Source organism: Taudactylus pleione, unplaced genomic scaffold, assembly GCF_031769625.1.
Source record: "Taudactylus pleione unplaced genomic scaffold, aTauple2 ptg000095l, whole genome shotgun sequence".
NCBI lineage: Eukaryota > Metazoa > Chordata > Amphibia > Anura > Myobatrachidae > Taudactylus > Taudactylus pleione.
The window spans coordinates 5,887,510-5,908,357 of NW_028284497.1; the positions used below are offsets into that span (position 1 = coordinate 5,887,510).

The window sequence follows — 20,848 nt, forward strand, 5'->3', positions numbered from 1 at the left end:
CCTTCCTTCTTCTTGCTGTTCCCACCATGACCTGCTCCTCTTCCTTCCTTCTTCTTGCTGCTCCCACCATGACCTGCTCCTCTTCCTTCATTTTTCTTGCTGCTCCCACCATGGCCTGCTCCTCTTCCTTCCTTCTTCTTACTGCTCCCACCATGGCCTGCTCCTCTGCCTTCCTTCTTCTTGCTGCTCCCAACATGGACTGCTCCTCTGCCTTCATTTTCCCTGCTACTCTCTAGTAATAGTAATAATCGGTGTGGACTAGTTGCTCCTCGCATCTTCTTCAAATTGACAGCATTTATATGCAAGTAATAGTAACAAAATGTTTCAGATATGCTCTTGCTGGGATAATATATAGGACACAAATTGTACTGTCCTTCTCAATTAGAATACTGGCAATACTTTGTTTCCAATGTGAAGATCACCAGCAGCTGTACAGGTGTAATACGGAAAGTTTATTTGTTGGATTCCTCTGAAGTGAATGGTAAGAAAATATTGCCACTTTTTACTGGCCTATTTATCCACAATTTGCAAATGCAAGCCCAAAACATGCCCTTACTCATGTCACGAATTTGGGTCTTAGCATTTCTGACATGCTGAGACACTTCTTGCTTCTTGCTCACCTGATCCTCTGCTCCAATGGGAATGGACTGTCTGCTATTTAAATCTGCATCTAGAGTCAGCACATTGGCTGAACAACATGTTTCCTTCTCAGTATTCATTCCTTGTGTTCTAATATCATGTCTCCTGTGACTTCCATTGCTATTTTGTGGATGACTTGCTGGTTACCATCCTCAGCTATTTCTGCTAGTGTTGCAGCTTCCATGCTGCATTCAGACTTACTCATTTGCTATTGTTACCTGCATTCTAGTTGAATATACTGCAGCATTCATCTACAGAATATCATAACCGTGACAACTCAGTGGTAAATTTCCCATTAGGCACTTGTCTAGGGGCAAAACTTGATGAAGGTGGCATTTAGATATTACTTACATGGACGAACATCATCATTCCTGGACAAAAGTCCAGGAATGATGATGTTCGTCCATGTAAGATGACGTTTAGCCTCTTCCTGAGTTCCGTTTTTTTGGAGGGAAAAATCCAAACTCAACGTGCAAACTCGAACCTATCCGAGCCTGCACATCCCTAGTTCAAACGCATTAGCATGTCTGCGTTTCTTTGACCACCGCCACTCTCCACCTACAAACGGCACTTTCTGTCAATCAGTTCAGGATGGGTCTGCATAGCCGCTGCGACTTATGCGCATATTGCAAACATCGGCCGGGTGTGTGCGAATGCGGATTTGCGATCAAAGCTGTATGAGGCCCTTAAGGCTGATACACACTAGACGATATGCTCCATCAGCGAGATCGTCAGTGTTTGCCCTTGAACTGCTGGCCAAACGACATCGTTATATCGTTCAGTGACGTCATCCTGCCACATCACCGAACAGGCAGTTCCTGGATATATCGTCAAATTGATCTGCATTTTCGGATGAAACAGCAGACATCGTTATCGTCACGTGGGAGCGTGCATCGTTGGTCGTTCGGACCATACACAATAGATGATATGAATGATATATCGTTGAATGATATCGTTCATATTGTTCACTTTTGTCGTCTAGTGTATATGATGCATTAGTCCAGTGGCCCTCACGTTTTTCCAGCAGGTCATGTTTAGAGGATTTTTGTCTGTGGAAACAGGTGGGATAATTACTGAGTAAGCAAAATAGATTAACTCACCTGTGCACGATTAGAGATCCATAAAACATGACATGTTGGGGGTCTTGAGTACTGAAGTGGAGAACCCTGATTTAGTCTATTCACGAGTGATATTGTTTGATTATTAGTGTATGTAGTATATTTTTTATTTTTAGTGGGCTTGGGGATCACAATTATGTTGGAACAGAGGGCCTGTTTCAGACCCGGTCGCGAGCGCTGTGCGCTCGCAACCGGGTTGATGGTGGGCCAGTGTGCATGCGCACGACGCATGCTGTCGCTCCGGGTCTTGTACCAAAGAGGGCGTGCTGTCGATGTTGAGTGACAGCACACCCCCTTTGGTGGGTGGGCCGAGGGAGTGGCTGCCCAAACGGAGGCGTTCCCATGTGAACGCCTCCGTTTGGGGGCAGCCCCACTGACATCACGAGTGATGTCAGTGGGAGAGATTTCGGCTCTGTTAGAGCCGAAATCTCTCTTGGGCTTGCGTCAATGAGACACTACTCTCGTCGCAAGCCCGATGGTTGTGATACGAGCGGCCAGGAGGCTGTTCTAAAAAAAAAAAAGAAAGGCCCTGATTCAGAGCGAGCGCTCTGTCAGAGCGTCCAGCTCTGAATCAGGGCCAGAGTGGAACTGCAACCATGTGAAACAGAGGACCTGATTCAGACCCGTTCGCTCGTAGCTGCTGATGGTTCACATTGTGCGCATGCGTATGCATCGCAGTGCATGTGTGCTAACTGCAGTGAGAGATCGGGAAGCGTTTGCGCGCTGTGTATAGACTGCCCAGCAGAGTGAGTGACAGGAGGAGCCGTTTGTGGGTGGTGACAGGGGCTGGCTGCTAAAAACGGGGGAGTGGAGATGCGAACGCAGGCGTGTCTGAGCATCACAACACCGTTTCAGAGACGTGCATAATTTAAAGGCAGCGTCACAGTACACGTCACCTGGCTGGTTTATATACTGAAATGCTCGTAGTGCTTGTGGACGATTATGGTCTTCCGCAAGCACTGCGATCACATCCGATGGTACCGATGGTTGCATACACTTGCTGGAGATGACATGCGCAAGTGGGCATCTTAAGACAGGCTGGTGGGCGTCTGCATACACTGAGCAGACACACGCCAAGACATAGTGGGTGTGCTACTGCCTTGCCGTGCGATCGCTTGCCTTCCCAAATTTGCATACGCTGGGTGCGAGCATACACATCTAGTGAGTGGGTCTGAATGAGCTCCATAGTTCAAGACCTGTGCTAGCCACTGAGTGAGCATCCCCTGAAATCCCTTATAATAAGATATGGAAAAGCTCTTTAGGTTTTTGAGATTTTGTGGGAGATGTATCAAACCTTCTAAAGAGTGGAGAAGATGTAGCAAATAATCAGTTTCTGCCTATCATTTTTTAGGATGTACTTCATAAATACTAGCTAGGAACTAATTGGTTGATACATTTCCCTTTTAATACCAAGCTTTACTTCCTACAATGTTATGTGTTTATTAGGTTTTTCTGCAAAAAGGAGTGTGGTGTAATTTAAGTAATTTGCAGTTATCCAAGGAATGTACAGTATATCAGCAGTCCAGAGAGACTCTGGGCCTGATTCAGAGTCGGACGCTATGCTGCGCTCGCTCGCATTGAGCGATTTTATGCAATCTGCGCATGCGTATGAGTCGCAAAGCACATGCGCGAACCAGTCATTGCGATGGGAAAGTGTTCGCCCGTAGCCCGCAGTCGGGCCGCTATTTTGAGTGACAGATAGTGCCGTTTATGGGTGGTAACAGGGGAAGGTGCTTGTAAATGGGGGTGTGGATGTGCGAACGTGCCTGACCATCAGAACGGCGTTTAATGGGTGTGCATAATTAGCAAAGTAGCGTCATTACACACGTGACTGGTTTGTATTTTAGCCTGAACTGATGGCTCTCGATGTTACCGAGTAATCCTACAACTGCCGGAAATGACTTGTGTTGCGAGTGGCAAAGTGGAATCTTTATACAGGTACGAGCGCACAGTGTGGCCGCTCGCTATTACTTAGTGGGCGGCTTTACGCGACGCAGTGCGAGCACATGATTTAAATAGCTGGCCCCTTTTAGCCAACAAGCGCCCACAAATAGCGTCCGAGTCTGAATCATGCCCTTTGTCTTATGCATAAACAGTAATATTTCCCAAAGAATTCATTATTTAACCCAGGTTCGTCAGTGACAACCCCTTATTTTACTGCAAACGTAATTGGTATACACAGCAGAATTATGCCACGTAACAGAGGCAGACACTATGGAAAATAATGTTGTGCAATGGAGTCCAATTTTGGAGAACATTATACATAGGATTAAGTGGTACTTGGATTGCCCGAACTTTGAAGGGAAAACATTGACAAGTATCTAAATCTAAATGGCCCAAGTTTCCTGTCAGTTAAGGAATCATCTACGTGGGTCAGCCTTGGAGTTGGAAATAACAAAAGGGACAGTATCACGTATAAGTATGCAGTAGCTAGGCTTGCCATACTATCCCTTTAATCCAGGACACCTATGAGTTACATTTGTTCTGAGGCTGGCTAAATTCAAGCATGGATTTAACCTGGTTTTAATCAGCCATAGAACCTGTGTAAATCATAGGTGTCCAGAAATAAAGGGATATTATGGCAAGCCTAACTATAGGTAGCCCAAAGCCGCAACTAGACTTTTTGGTGCTCTGTGCCAGAAAGAGCATTGGCGCCCCTCCTATTTTTTAAATGGGGAGATAACACACCCGGAAAAGAGCCATGACCACATGGGGAAGGGCCAGGGAGGAGATGGCAAGGCCAGGAGATGCTGGGGATAAAATAAGAGGAAGCTACAAGTGAGAATGATGATAAACAGAAAATTGACAGGCCCGAACAGCGCCCGCCATGGCACAGGCCGCACTACCCTAGTTACGGCCCTGAGCTAACCCATTATTTTCCCCAAGTGAGATGCGTTATGTACAGATGGGTACTGTCGAGAAATTAAAGATGGATGGTCACTCTGTTTTTAGTGCTTCATTTGGCGCCCTGAGCTCAGGGGGTGTGGCCTGATTGGTGGCGTTCACAGACATATTGCATCGACTGTGCAGCACAGCAGATGGCTGATATATCTGCAGATATATTGGTGCTTCTACTGGTGTCCAGGGACCCGGCAGTGAGTGAAAGCTGAACTGTACAGGCAAATTTAAATGCCTATCCAGTTGCAACGTTTGGCCCAACACATCAGGTGGACAAATGGTAAGTGTATAAGTGTACATGCATTTACCAACAGGTCGGCCCGTCAGATAGGTCGAATCAGTGTGTACCCAGCACTACAGATTAAAGCAGCTGGGTACACACTGGGCGATCAGACGGCGGATATATATAGTAAGTGCGTCGGCGGGTGTGAACGGCGTCGTTCACAGACATTATCACATCTACTCTGCAGTACAGCTGATGGCCGGTATATCTACAGATATATCGGAGTATCTGGTGTGTGTACGGGCGGTCAGCTGACCACTCGTACACTTGCTGCAGGGGCCGCCGGTGACTGACAGCTCAACTGGGTGGGAAAATTCAAATGCCCGCCCAGTTGTGATGTCAGGGTACACACATCGAGCGGCCCACCAGTAAGTCTATATTGCTTAACTGATTGGACACTTTGTCGGCGGATCAATCGGCGCAGTACTGTATGTACACAGCTTAAAAGATTGTGGACAATATCCTCAGAACACATACAGTATTTCTTTTGATTGCAACGATGGTTGGTTAGTGTGTATGAACAGCTTCGCTTTTGCACCATATGCAGATTCACCTGGAGATCAGTCGATCTGCAGATCAATCTTTCAGGGGGATGCAGTCAGGAAGCCGACGGTCGAAATGCCGACTGCCGGCTTCCCGACTGTCAAATATCGGCAGGGTACTAACGATAGGCGTCGAAATCCCAACACCTGTCATTAGACCTATGCCGGGAGCCCGACGCCCGGCATACCGAACGAAGTTAAGCTAGGCGCAGACAGTCGCGGGGGGGAGGTTTAGGTTTCAGGGCTCCCGGGAGGACTTAGGTTGAGGCACCCCCCCTGGGAGGGTTAGGCTAGGGGAAGGGGGGGTTAGGGTTAGGCACCCCCCCTGGGAGACTTAGGTTTAGGCTGCGGGGACAGGGGGTTAGGTTTAGGCACTTAGCGGGGGTTAGGGTTAGGCACTAGGGGGGGAGGTTAGGGTTAGGCACCCCTAAGGGAGGGTTAGGGTTAGGGGGTAGGGTTAGCATTACTTACCTAAATCCGCTGTCGGGATCTTCACCCCTGTCGAGCTTCAAGCGTCGGGATTTGAACCGTGCGGCCGGCGATAATACATACTGATTCCCTTTCAGGTGTGTACCCAGCTTTACACAAGCATAGTTGCACACCCAAATCTTTTATTTGCCCACCTCACATAAAAATTTACACACCCACATTCTAGTCTTTTGGAAGTGTTCATGCAGAATTACTTGACTTATATATGTTCTAGTAAATAGTGAGACATTAGAATGCCGAGCTTTCAACATGTTTTTAATCAATTGATTGCAAATTACAAATTGCCAAACTGGCATATATAAAAATAATTGATATATAAATATACATAAATCATGTATGATAGCAGAGATACAGGTATATCTGCATAAGTTAGTGCTACATTGGATAAGACAAGCACATTTATGGTTGATTTATGCTTTACACAGAGGGTGATGAACAGTGCTGTGAAACTCTTATAAGACCTCTGTGCACGTCCCAGCACGTCTGATGCTTCATCTTGTGTCTATATAATCTAACATTCTGTTTCAGCAGAGGCAATATCAGATTATGCATATACATAATTTGCTCTCATTTTCATGCTTCCTTAGATTATTATTTTTTCATAATGGAAGTGTATACTTATGTCAGATTTTTTGCTCACTGTGACAGATTTTTTGTCACTTACACTAAATAACACCCTTTATATAAAAGAGCATTAAGTACATGTACAATTAGAAATGTACATAATATAGTCTTGATTTTGTCTCAACTATTGTACGTCTGATGTGATACTGTATGAGAAGTCATATTGTAGTCATGGAATCCCCTCAGATGCTATATAAAGTGCATGTAGAAGTGAAACAAAATGTGAAAATGAAAGTGTGGTTAAGACAGAGGGGCCTATTCATGATGTTAATTATCTGGGTCCCCGATAATTAACATTCTGACTCGCCGCGGCTACCGGAGCAATTCATCATTGCTCCAGTGCAGTGACAGCTGATGCGATATCAGCTGTGCCCGTGAGCCGCTTCACTGCTCCTTTTCGGAGCAGTGAATCTTTTCACTACTCCTATCGGATCAGTGACAGGACAGCGCATGCGTGACCTACAGGTCACGCATGTGCACAAGTGCCCCGACGTTCGGCGGAAGGAGCCAGACAGGGGCGGAGAGATCTAACGGATCCCTCATCGCAACCCGGACCTCCTTCCCATAGGGAAGGAGTGGGTTGCGATACCGGAGCAGGAGCTTTCGCCATCTGAAGATGGCGAATGCTCCCGCAGTCAAGCTCCAAATATATTTTCGGAGCTTGATGAATACTGTCCTTATACTAGTGTATGGGGACAGCGGGCCATGCCGCAAAAGCAAGGTAAGTAGGAGATATCTGTAATATCTCCTGCTTTACCTCCTTGATGAATGGCCCGATAACTTAATTATTACAATTGCAGGTGACAATATGCATTGTCACCTGCTTTTGTGAAAATTCAGTGATGATGAATAGGCCCTTTAGGGGCCTATTTATCAAGGAATATTTGTGGGATATCCCCCAAAAACATCTGTTTTCATGGGGTACCCACAAATATTAAGTATCCCCTGTATGTATCAGTGGGGGGCCACAGCAGATATCCCCCATTTTCCATCGCAAAAGGAGCCCAATAAGAACTCTATGAGGGCTGCTTAATGACAGATTTAGCAATCTTCAGAATACTAGGCTAACGCCATCCTTAACCTACAACCTAGAGTCCGCTAAATGTGCCGGGAGAGGGATCTGCAGGATTTCTACCTGGCACTGTACACTCAAACATGCGTAGTCAGCTGACCATACATGAGCAGTAATTTTTCCCTGGCTCCCACAGGAGAAGTGAAGTGATCACAATAGTGATCACCTCACATTCTAGCACATCACGGGGACTAGCTCCTATTGGACCACTTGTCCCTACATGTGTTTTTCAATACATCCGGGCAATGTTGCATATCTTAATGCTGCAATAGGCAGCGATAAATTATAATCATCAGGTCCAGAACCCGAAAATCAATAAATATTCCACTTAGTGTCTTAGTTGGAGTGATCTCCCAAAGTTGATGCCAATTGCAAGTAACAAGCACTGATCTTATTTTGTATTGCTAACTCCTATTGCTAACTCCAGTCCACCATAACATGAATCATTATAAAAATCACAGTGTTTCTAAAATCTCATTTAACAACACTGTTGAAATGACTGGTCACACTGACACTTTGGCACCTATTTCCTGAGAAATACACAAATATATCCTAAATTGTCAGAGTGGTTTGTACAGGCAGGAATACAGCATGGCCATTTTCAGGTGTCATGTGGGCCACTTACTTGTCCTGCAGCATACAGGAGATACGTAGGTGTGAGGCTAAATGCATAACCACCCTGTCCAATCAAAATTTGATTTTAGTGAACTGGAATAGATTGAACAGGATGGAAAATCCAGTCAGCTGCTACAATTGTGCATGTACAGTATAGCAACATCTGCCGATGAGAAAAATACATTTCTTTATACCCATTTAACAACCAGACATGTGATCAACTTGGCCATGGTATGTGACCAAATCTGCCATGCATCCAAATGTCCAGCAAATAGGCCAAATGGCTCTGTACAGTATAAACAGCTTAAGCCAGAGTGGCTCATCCTATGTGTTATCTACAGTAGCAATGTGCTTCCATTTGACTTATTTAAATGCCGTAGAAAGACTAAAAATAAACTGCATACTTTTTGCAAAAGAGAGCCACACTCAAAATGAAGCTTTTTGCTATGAAAGACTATGGGGTCGATTCAGACCTGGACGCTAAGCTGCGCTCTCTCGCTGCCAAAAGGGGCCGGGTATGCAAATTCCGCGATCGCACTGTCTGGTGTAAGGACACCCTCTATGAGACAAATGACTAGACAATAACATATAATAACAACATATATATATATATATATATATATATATATATATAACACAGACAATATATCAAATGTAAGTTTGATTAATTGCTATATAGCTAACAATAAAAACTTTCACTGAACACTTTGATAAAGTCACATGCTAAGTGACGAAACGCGTTAGTCAGGATGCTCTATTCATTAACTATTCACTGTTACATTGTTGCCACTTGTACCATCTGGCGCTCCATCCAGATCCACGCTCTGACGCGTGTGATACAGAAAGCACCATTGTGGTGTGCGGACCGGCTTCCACGTCCAGCGTGGTGGGAGAAACAATGCTCCGGAACTCAGAGCATTATAAGGAGGAAAGAAAGGGGGGCCCCCGCTCTTTATCCACATGTCGTGAGTACTCACAATTTCTCCCTTTATAAGCGGTATTTTGCTCATGATACTGCATACAAGCTGCCGGTGGACACTCACTTTGCCTAGCTGCATGGTATTCATCTGATCCACGACTTTGCCCATATTGCATCTTTAATGTTGCCTGCAAGGGCTTGATATTCAGCTGGGATGGCCGATAACATATGATATGTGATTCTACTACCAGGAGCCAATACATTGTTTCATTATACAGAGACTGTTACTGTTATCAGGAGCCAGTACATTACTGTGTTTCAAAATACGGAGACTGTCACACGGAAGGCTATAACAATGTATATTTGAGATAGATCAATTGTTATTTGTTTGCCGGCAAACCATCACTGATTTCAGGATATCCCTGTTTAATTTAGCCAAATCCTTTTGCTACATTACTCGTTGACAGGAGCGGGAAGTAGCTTAATTTGAATGATCATTCTACAGCTGTACAAGACAGATCAGTCTCTGCATTACCTGCAAGAAGAGCGCAGTGTTCAGTGAAAGTTTTTATTGTTAGCTATATAGCAATTAATCAAACTTACATTTGATATATTGTCTGTGATAAATATATATGTTGTTATTATATGTTATTGTCTAGTCATTATATGTTATTGTCTAGTCATTTGTCTGTATATGCCATTAGTGGCTACTAAATAATTGTATTTGTATATACACACATCTCATTGGTACTTATTAATAATTGATTATATTGATTGTACTTTAGTGAAAGCGCAGAGTATTGTGTCTTTTTTATACCATTTCAATTTGCAAACGAACACAGATTTTGCTTACTCTGCTGCATCACTTCAGTACCTCACTTATACTCTAATATATTAGGTACCAGCGCCAGATATAGGTTGTTGTACATTTCTTAGAGAGAGATGGCAGAGTGGTCGCATGCCGGTGTAATGACGCCCACTTTTCTTTCTTAGCACACGTCATCTCCGAAGTGTGTGATTAATCAGAACCATCGAGAGCCATCGGAGCTGCATGCAGCGCTTAAGGTAGACCTTACCCCACCACAAGCACTGCGATCACTACAGGCTGAAATCCAACCAAGTGACGTGTACAGTGACTCCGCCATGCTAATTATGCACACCCATAAAACACCGTTTAGACGCCAAGACACGCCTGCGTTCGCAGCATCACTCCCCCGTTCACAAGCACCTTCCCCTGTTACCACCCACAAACCGCACTATATGTCACTCAAAGTAGCGCTCAGTCTTTGTGTTAAGAGAGTACGATTCCCGATCGCAATGACTGCTTCACGTACGCACACTGCGATGCATACGCATGCGCAGACGGGTGACTATCGCCCATAGCGTGCATCCGCGGCTTAGTGTCCGGGTCTAAATCGGGCCCTATGTTCGAATAGAAGTGTGTGTTGCCATCTATTCCTTATGAATGGACACATTACCTCACAAATGCCACTGACACCATTTACTGAGCCCACATGTGCTTGGATACATGGCAGTGCTATTCCTCAATCAGCTTTCAGTAAGAATGAGATCCACCTGCTAAACCTCATTAGATGTCCATTGCACCTGCAGGGGCCCATTTTCAATTTACATGCTCAGATAATAACTATTTGAATTTAACTGTTGGCTCTAGCCCAGAAGATCCTTCACCGCACTTTTACCAAGAAGTGAGTGGGAGGAATTTCTCAGGTTGGGCCCTCCATTTCAGCCTCAGGTTGGGCCCTCCATTTCAGCCTCAGGATGGGCCCTCCATTTCAGCCTCAGGATGGGCCCTCCATTTCAGCCTCAGGATGGGCCATCCATTTCAGCCTCAGGATGGGCCATCCATTTCAGCCGCAGGATGGGCCCTCCATTTCAGCCTCATGGTGCGCCCCCCATTTCAGTCTCAGGATGGGCCCGCCATTTCAGTCTCATCGTGTGCCCCCCATTTCAGTCTCAGGATGGGCCCCCCATTTCAGTGGAATCCTTGCTAATACTGGGACATTTTTGAATTCGACACAAGGGAATTTCATAGTGAGTATAATTTTTGTTTCAGCGTAACAGACCTTGGTCTAAAGAGTTCACCAACAAATTTTACACCCTGGTACACAGATAAATATTAATGTTGCATAGGAACTGGCATTTAAATAATTTATCTTCATTATAGGACAAAAAAAAAAAATCAGAACAGATTTTTGTCGATATCTCCTTTCAGTAACATAATAACCAGTTTGACATGTATCCTTTTGAATAATATGTGAGATATCGGTCTTCTGCTGGTCCATGGTTATACATATGTTGCAGAATGGGATGGTTATTGATCAATGTTTTTCTTAATTACATGTCATTTAATTCTGATGCTGTCCTGTAAAACTGTGCAGGTCTTGACCTATGAATTCGCTCACTGAAAAGAAAAAATAGAGAAACAGTTTTCAGATACATTACTTTAAAGATAGGTGCTAAAATTTCTTGCATATATTAAGTGCGAGCTGAAAAGTCTTTTAAAACTGACTATAACACCAACTAGATGCAAAGTTGGGGAAACCACTCAGAACCCTTGGGACAGCCCCCCAAAGGACAACTGTGTCAAAAATTCAGAAAGAAACTTTAAGAACACCCCAAAAAAGTACTTTCATTTTGGGGGTGAAAAAGTAAAAATTGCGGGGACAAGCATAAAAACTAGCGAAATAGACTTTTTGGGGGTCTGCAAGGATAGTCAGGTGTTGTTTTGATTGCGCGTGCATGCAACAGGTGCATTTTTCATGATTTTTTTAACTTCACTTTAGAGACTTTAAAATATGCTAGCACCCATTTTCAAGTACCCCAAATTTAACAGGACTACTTATTTTCACCAAAAAATATTGGTTAATGCCATTCTTCACCACTTGTGCAAAGACGCTAATAAGAAGCTATTGAAACAACTTAAGTACCCCAAATAGCTTTATTAGGGCTATTCGGGCACATCTACATTGATCCCCAATGTTAGTGCATAGTTTTGGGAGGTTCAGGTTGATTTCCCCATTTCTGACAGCACTTTAGGCCCGTTCCGACTTCATAGCATGCCGTTTTCGCGTGGTTTGGAATTGAATAGGGCGAATAGTGGGGGCATGCACAATAAGTTTCCACGTCCAAAACACACGATGTAGGCGGAAAGTCGAGCAGGCAAAATTTTATCGCGGACGCAAAACTAATTGAATACCACCCTATGGGCTCAATTCAATAAGAAGCGAGGGGGGAGTTGTCATTGCCAAGGCGTAGAAACGCCCCCTTGCAGTCAACTCTCGCCCCAGGCTGGTGGATTTTTGTATGCAGCACAGCTTACAACTAAGGAATAAGGCTTGGTGAAGTGGCAAGTTAAATCTTACCACTCTGGGCTAGTACCATTACAGCAGCTGAGTAAGGTTTTCATACGGGATTTTTTTCATCATTGACAATTATTCCTATTTGACGCTGGAAATATTGCTAATAGCCATGTAAGTCTGTGAGTTTACATAATGTTCCATTTGAAAAATTGGACTATTGCACAAAATGTTAAAATAACAATATAATCAAATTGTGCAAATTGTGCAGCTATTTTGCAAGAGTAAATGAACAGTATACTATTAAGTTGACATTTTAGTTTATTAAAGAGAATAGTGAGAACTGATGAGAACTGATTTTTAAACACACGTTCAGTTGTAATTTGTATACTATGAATGCCATAAACATTCAAATTAGGGATGAGCGGGTTCGGTTCCCTGAGAACCGAACCCACCCGAACTTCGGGGATCCGGGGCGATCCGAGCCCAAGCTCGGATCTCCCTGTCTGCCCCGGATCCCTCTCCCGAGGCAAAACCTCGAGATCTGCTGTCGGATCTCGAGGTTTTGCCTCGAGCGGCCATTTAAAAAAAAATGCCTTTGCCTTTAATGGGCAAAGTGCTGATTGGCTGACAGAGCCGTCTGTCACGGCTCTCAGCCAATCAGCATTATGGTGCTCATTTGCATGTAGCACGGACTCGTGAGATCCGTGCTACATGCATCTGTGTGATTGACAGTGACACAGAGCACAGATGGGTCAGTGAGACCCGTCTGTGCTGCTGTGTATTTCAATGACACAGATGCACGCACGGACCAGGAGATCCGTGCTACTTGCATCTGTGTCATTGACACAGAGCACTAACGGGTCCGTGAGACCCGTCTGTGCTGCTGTGGTAAATAAAAAAAAAAAAACCTGTGTAAAAAGAGAAGAAAATGGCGTGCCCCCCCCCCCCAAAAAAGAGCAACCAGCCCCGGGCATTAGTGACCCAGTGCTGGGTGTGCTTAAATACAGGGGACAAACGACATAGGGGTCCCCTGTACTTAAACACAACCAGCACCGGGCTAGTCAGAACCAGAGCTGGTTGCCAAAATACGGGGGACAAACGACGTAGGGGTCCCCCGTATTCTGCGCAACCAGCTCTGGGCTCTGATCCGGTCCTGGTTCTGGAAATACAGGGGAAAAAAATGAGTAGGGTTCCCCTGTATGTTCCAGAACCAGCACTGGACTTTTTCTAGCGGGGGGCTGATGCCACAGCCAGGGGAGCCCTTTCACCGGGCCCCCCAGCCGCAGCATCAGCCCTGACCGCTAGTCAGCCCAGGCCGGGGATCCCTGGAGAGCTGGGGACCCCCCCAATAAAGGGGTCACCCTCTCCAGGGCACCCCAGGCCCAGGCTGATAGCCCGGGGCTATCCCCGCCACCCCTGGTGGCGGTGGGTGGCGGGTTGATTGTGTGGTGTGGTGTAAATAAAGAATATCAAACATTGTCTTTACAAGTAGAACTGCAAGTCCCAGCAAGCCTGCCCCGCATGCTGGTACTTGGAGAACCACAAGTACCAGCATGCAGGGCATTAAGGGCCCACTAGTACCTGTAGTTCACCTGTAAAAAAATGTTTAAAAAAAACACAGGACACACACACCGTGACAGTATAAGTTTATTAAACATACATACACACACACACATGTACACATACTCACCTATGTAACCTGTAGCATCGGTCCACTTGTCCGGTAAAGTATCCATAGGGGACCTGTGAAAAAAAACATACTCACCATCTCCTATGCGAGGTTCTGTCCTCTTCGTTCCAAAGTAGGCATCCCCGGACTTGGCAAAAAAAAAAAACGAAAACGCGATCCACGAACTTAGTACCGTTCTATAGAACGGTACTTCCCGAATGAGAGCTTAGCGGCGGGGTATCACCATGGAAACCCCGCTGCTAAGCGTTCATTGGCTGAGAGAGGCCATCTCCCGTCTCTCTCAGCCAATGAACGGCTCCCTCCATTGTAGTCAATGCTGGGAGCCGCAAGGTTATTAAAGTTTACCCTGCGGTTCCCACCATTGACTACAATGGAGGGAGCCGTTCATTGGCTGAGAGACGGGAGATGACCTCTCTCAGCCAATGAACGCTTAGCAGCGGGGTTTCCATGGTGATACCCCGCCGCTAAGCTCTCATTCGGGAAGTACCGTTCTATAGAACGGTACTAAGTTCGTGGATCGCGTTTTCGTTTTTTTTTTTTGCCAAGTCCGGGGATGCCTACTTTGGAACGAAGAGGACAGAACCTCGCATAGGAGATGGTGAGTATGTTTTTTTTCACAGGTCCCCTAGGGATACTTTACCGGACAAGTGGACCGATGCTACAGGTTACATAGGTGAGTATGTGTACATGTGTGTGTGTGTATGTATGTTTAATAAACTTATACTGTCACGGTGTGTGTGTCCTGTGTTTTTTTAAACATTTTTTTTACAGGTGAACTACAGGTACTAGTGGGCCCTTAATGCCCTGCATGCTGGTACTTGTGGTTCTCCAAGTACCAGCATGCGGGGCAGGCTAGCTGGGACTTGCAGTTCTACTTGTAAAGACAATGTTTGATATTCTTTATTTACACCACACCACACAATCAACCCGCCACCCACCGCCACCAGGGGTGGCGGGGATAGCCCCGGGCTATCAGCCTGGGCCTGGGGTGCCCTGGAGAGGGTGACCCCTTTATTGGGGGGGTCCCCAGCTCTCCAGGGATCCCCGGCCTGGGCTGACTAGCGGTCAGGGTTGATGCTGCGGCTGGGGGGCCCGGTGAAAGGGCTCCCCTGGCTGTGGCATCAGCCCCCCGCTAGAAAAAGTCCAGTGCTGGTTCTGGAACATACAGGGGAACCCTACTCATTTTTTGTCCCCTATATTTCCAGAACCAGGACCGGATCAGAGCCCAGAGCTGGTTGCGCAGAATACAGGGGACCCCTACGTCATTTGTCCCCCGTATTTTGGCAACCAGCGCTGGTTCTGACTAGCCCGGTGCTGGTTGTGCTTAAGTACAGGGGACCCCTACGTCATTTGTCCCCTGTATTTAAGCACACCCAGCACTGGGTTACTAATGCCCGGGGCTGGTTGCTCTTTTTTGGGGGGGTGCACGCCATTTTTTTCTTTTTTTACACAGGTTTTTTTTTTTTTTTTTTACCACAGCAGCACAGACGGGTCTCACGGACCTGTCATTGCTCTGTGCCAATCACACAGATGCATGTAGCACGGATCTCCCGGGTTCGTGCTACATGCAAATGGGCACCATAACGCTGATTGGCTTCCTGTCTGCCACTGCAGTGCCACTCCTAGATGGGCCACGTGTTTGTGCCGCCCCCTTGTGTCGCTTAGCATAGTCATCCAGCTTCCTCGGTACAACCTTTTGGCCTAAAAACAATATTGTGAGGTGTGAGGTGTTCAGAATAGAGTGGAAATGAGTGGAAATTAATGTTATTGGGGTTATTAATAGCGTAGGAACAAAAAAAGGCCCATTTATGTGATTTTAGCGTTTTTTTTTTATTTTTTAAGAAAAAATCCAGATCCAAAACACAAAACCCAGAACCCAAAACACGGAAGGGTGGTTTTGGCAAAACCAATCCAGATCCAAAACACGAAGAAAGATCCAGATCCAAAACCAAAACACAAAACACGAAAAGTGTCCGGTGCACACCCCTAATTCAAATGTATGCCCACCTTCTTCCAGTGTTATCCCCTGGATTGGTACTGAATGGAAAGGACTTTCAAAATCTTGCCTATGCTCCTTTCCCACATCACCTCCATTGCTGTTGGCAGATTTGTCATACTCTTCTGAAGGTTCCTGGTAACAGGCATCTTTCTCATTTGGGTTTGATGGCACAGCCATTGCAGTACCTGAGGGTACCTCCTCACTAGAAACTGGAGCACTAGGAATAACTGGAGAAGGAGGTGAGGAAAAAGGAGAAGGTTGTGTAGATGGACAGAGGTTTGTGAGTTGGGTAGTACTACAGGAGGACAGGTTTTGGTAGTTGGTAGAAAATGCTTGGGGCACATTATTCTCCTTAGATAGAGGCAAACTGGAAGTTGGATTAGAAAACATGGAATGACTGACTGATCCAGCATCTTCTATTTTGGAGTTTAATGATTGTGGGGTATTGGAAGGGTGATTAGAGAGTGGGCTTGTAGCAAATTGCTGATTGGTAACACTTTGCTCTGTTCTGCTAACTTGAGGAGATGTGGAAGAATGCTCAGATTGCATTGTATCCAGGCCCTCAACCTCACCTAATGTGGTGTATGTGGGAGGAGCACAGTTTTGGTATTGCTGATAGCTGTTGACAAAATGATGTGCAGAACTATCAAATTCTAAACTTGGCAAAATTGGAGAAGATGGGTAGCTTTGATGAGATCCTGCTGCTCTTTCCTCCGGCTTGTTAGGTGAATTTAAATGGGAAAGCATAGATCCACCAAATGTATTTGAACAGGGGAGATGTGATGAGCAAGGCTGTGGGGACCATGGAACTGGACTGGGTGGGAGTGCAGAGCTAGTGTTTGATTGAAAGGGCAACGTCAGAGACACATCACTACCATTTTCAGGGTAGGATGGGGGACATTTAAATTCAGGTGGATTAAAGTAACATCCCAAATAGGAAGTACTAGCCACACTGCAATCAGAAGCACCCTGATACATTCTTTCGTGATGTGGAGAAGTGTAGTAAGGAGTTACCTCCATGGGGGTTTCAGACAAATTTGGTGTTAGAGAGGACACAAAAGATGTAGACAGTTCCATCTGACCAGGGTCTAAGGGTAAGTGACACGGAGGAGTAAGAGAAACAGAAGTGTAGGGCCTGTGTAAAGCCATTTCGGGAAGGGGCTCCTCCTTAAATATGACTGCAGAGGAGAGATGTAGATGTTGAGAGAAAGATGGCACATGATGAGAAAGGTAAAAAGAATTTAGAGGTAGATGAGATAAATAATTATTTGATAAACAAACAAAAACTAGAAAAATACATTTACAATACATGCAAATAAATATTTAGTATAGTTTAGAGACTCACACTGCATAACCAAATAAATAGAATATACTGTATGCATGGTCACCATATGACAAACATGGACAGCAGATTTCCAAAAAGAAAATATGTTATATGGCCTGCAGGTGGCGCTGCACAATGAGTTGAGACCAGCTGTAAAGGTATACTCCAAGCTTATGCTACACTAAACAGAATATTCAGAAAAAGGACAGCGCTCATGGTACTACAAAAATATTGCAATAGTGTGGCTTGATAAAAATAACATGGGAATTTAATAATAAGTCTTAAAAACATCAACACACAATGCATGCAATACATATAGAAGGATAATATGCATCAATTCATGTAGAAATGGGTATCAGCAATTAGACAGCCATATTAATATACAGGGAAAGCTAATAATAAAAGTAAATGTCAGTGTCTCTATTGCTGGAGAGACCACTCTCAGGGGGCATATGTGGGATATATATATATATTGCTTTTAAATCAATTCGGATAATCCAGTTTTTAAAAATAATGGTATATTACCAGTTTGTAGGAGAAGAATGTACAAACAGTCATTTTAGAAAGATGTCCTCGCCATGTCTGTTGGGATCCTTTGAACTGGCATGTAAAACTGAACTCCCGCACTGGTCTGGATGATAGTAGTTTGAATACCGTATGGCGTACTGGATGCGCTGTACCATGACATGTTTCACTGTGGTGTAGTCCATCAGCTTCCTCAGAAGCAAATGTGTGGATACCCAGAAAAATAGCTGGCTTATATACCCAGTTAATAATCAGAGATATATCTCAGCTTTGTCATTGAATACACAATCTATTGTTCTGTATATTCTGTTCAGGGTAAGCAAAGGTTTGGAGTTTGACACCCTCACTTTACAGCTCTCAACTGATTGTGCAGCGCCATCTTTGGGTCATGTAACATAGATTCTTTTTTTTGTGGTTTCCATAATTGTCTCATTGATCCAAGGCAGCAGCTATGAGTTGTTTTAGTAATTATTCTAATAGTTTGAATAGGAGGCAATACTATCTAGCACTATTAAAGTGATACTATTATCATTAATGAGGATTCTTTTTTAAGAAAAAACTTTTTTAAACTACCGGACTTACTCACAGCATAGTCTAGAAATTGATTGGATAGCACTAATTTACAACAATATTTGGACAAGAAAATGATCCCTAGGGGATTGAGACTGTTTAAACCATCTATATTTCTGATCCTGACTTCAGAAAGGAATGGGATGATTTATTGGACCAAGGCTCATTTGCACTGATGGATCTGATTATTAAATTCAGAGCTACTGTAATAAAGTGCAGAATCTAGAAAAAGAAATAAACAAATAAAAACAAACAATCTATGGTTTCTTAAGCTGGGTACACACTGACAGATACATTGGCTGATAACTTGATCGGCCAATATATCTGCTGCACGTCGGCCAGCGTGTACCCGCGATATGTCGGTGAAGGTCGTCGTTCACCGACATATCGCATTGGGTGTGCTGCACAGCCGATGGACAGATATGTGTGCAGACGTATCTGTCCATCGGCAGGTGTGTACGAGCTTTCTGACAAACAGAGAGATTATCTCCCAGAATACCTTGTTCCAGGGTCCCGATCACATGATGAAGTATATGAACACTGACCACCGGGTTTGTGAATTGAAATAATAACAATTTCTGATTGTTTTGTTATGTACCTGCTTTTAAGGATAGGATTGTTTCCATAAAGTTACTTTTATTTAATTTATATGTGCGGCATGATAGATTGTGTATTATTAACTGGGTATATAAACCAGCCATTTTTATGGGTATCCACACATTTGCTTCTGAGGAAGCTGAGGGGCTACCATCCAACATGACCCCTTCCATCAGGTACAACATGCTCTGCTCCTGTACTTCCCACCTAGTAAATGATTGCAGTCACCTGTGTTGAACTACAGTAGGTAATAGATGAGACAGGTGTTTCACCACAGGTGGCTGCAATCATAAATTAAGAGGGAACTCCAGGAGCAGAGCATTTTGTACCTAATGGAACGGGTCATTTTGGGGGGGTCTGTACCTCAGTAAAACGCGTCAAGTTACAGTGCATCCAGTGCGCCTTACACTATTTAAACTACTATAATTCAGTCCAGTGCAGGAGTTCATCTTTACATGCCAGTTCAAGGGATTCCAACAGACATCTATATGGCGAGGATATCTTTCTAAAAGGACTGTTTGAACATTCACCTACAAACTAGTAATATATAATAATTATATATAAAAATTTAATTATCTGGATTTAAAAACAATATATTCATATACCCAAGAGAGAGGTCTTTCCAGCAATAGAAACACTGACATTTATTTTATTGATGGCTTTCCCTGAATATTAATATGACTGTCTAGTTGCTGATATCCATTTCTACTGTATATTGATGCATATTATGCTGCTATATGTATCGTGTGTTGATGTTTTAAAGCTATTACTAAAATCCTATGTTATTGTCAAGCCGCACTGTTCCTTAAGTTTTATAGTACCCTGAGCTCTGTATATTTCCTGTATATTTTGATGGACATTATATTTATATTGTGCTGTATTTTGTACATTTCTGTTTTCTTATATTCACTGGAAATTATATTTCCATGCTAAGATATTATAAAAAATACTCATTTGAATTATACTTTTTTTTCAATCTCCATAGTTCATTAACACCAATAACAACAAACACAGCAACTTAAGAACTCCTGCATCTAGTATGGTTGTTTCCTTTGTTCTCAGATTAAGTATAGAAGCTTTTTATAGCCCAATTTACACGTATAAATGTAAGTACTTACTTGGTAAGTACCGAAAGCTCTGCATGGGGCTTCTCTTCCTACGCCCATTAGAGATGTAGAAATAGACCTGTAGGGGGCGTGTGATCTCCTTATTACAGTATTCTGGGACTTGCACAGACAGCAAGGACTAGAGACATGTAAAGTAAATAAATGATTTAGTTTTTCATACTTTTAACAGAAAGAAGATGAGTAATAGTAAAAATGAAATGATAATTCAAGTATCTTCATGAATTCACCAGTAGGTGGCAGCAGAAGATCATATAACAGTAGTACTAGCTCCCCATCATTGCTAATTGGAAGTATCTCTTTCTTAGCATTTCTCTTTTCACTCTGTCTATATAAGATCTTCTTCAGTAGATGAAATATCTATTTGTAATTGTAATATCTATTCTATACCAATATACGTAACTAATAGTATAGTTCATGCTGTTTTCAGATCCCTTCAGGAAGTAGGCAACATTGCAACTTCCATATGTGTATCACTAGGCATTTTAAGGCCTGATTCA

At 43.9% G+C, this 20,848-nt stretch overlaps 1 protein-coding gene across 1 annotated transcript in view; it reads right to left on the reverse strand.

Moving 5' to 3' along the window:
* Window positions 1–9,819: 9,819 nt before the first annotated feature.
* The window catches only part of NFATC4 (nuclear factor of activated T cells 4), an 80,271-nt gene continuing 69,242 nt past the window's right edge, over window positions 9,820–20,848 (reverse strand). The window contains exons 8-10 of the mRNA XM_088470210.1: window positions 20,343–20,469; window positions 16,217–17,386; window positions 9,820–11,621 (exon numbers count right to left, since the gene is read on the reverse strand). Coding sequence (XP_088326336.1) covers window positions 11,566–11,621; window positions 16,217–17,386; window positions 20,343–20,469 — 1,353 coding nt within the window. The 3' untranslated portion in view covers window positions 9,820–11,565. The remainder of the gene's footprint in view (window positions 11,622–16,216; window positions 17,387–20,342; window positions 20,470–20,848) is intronic.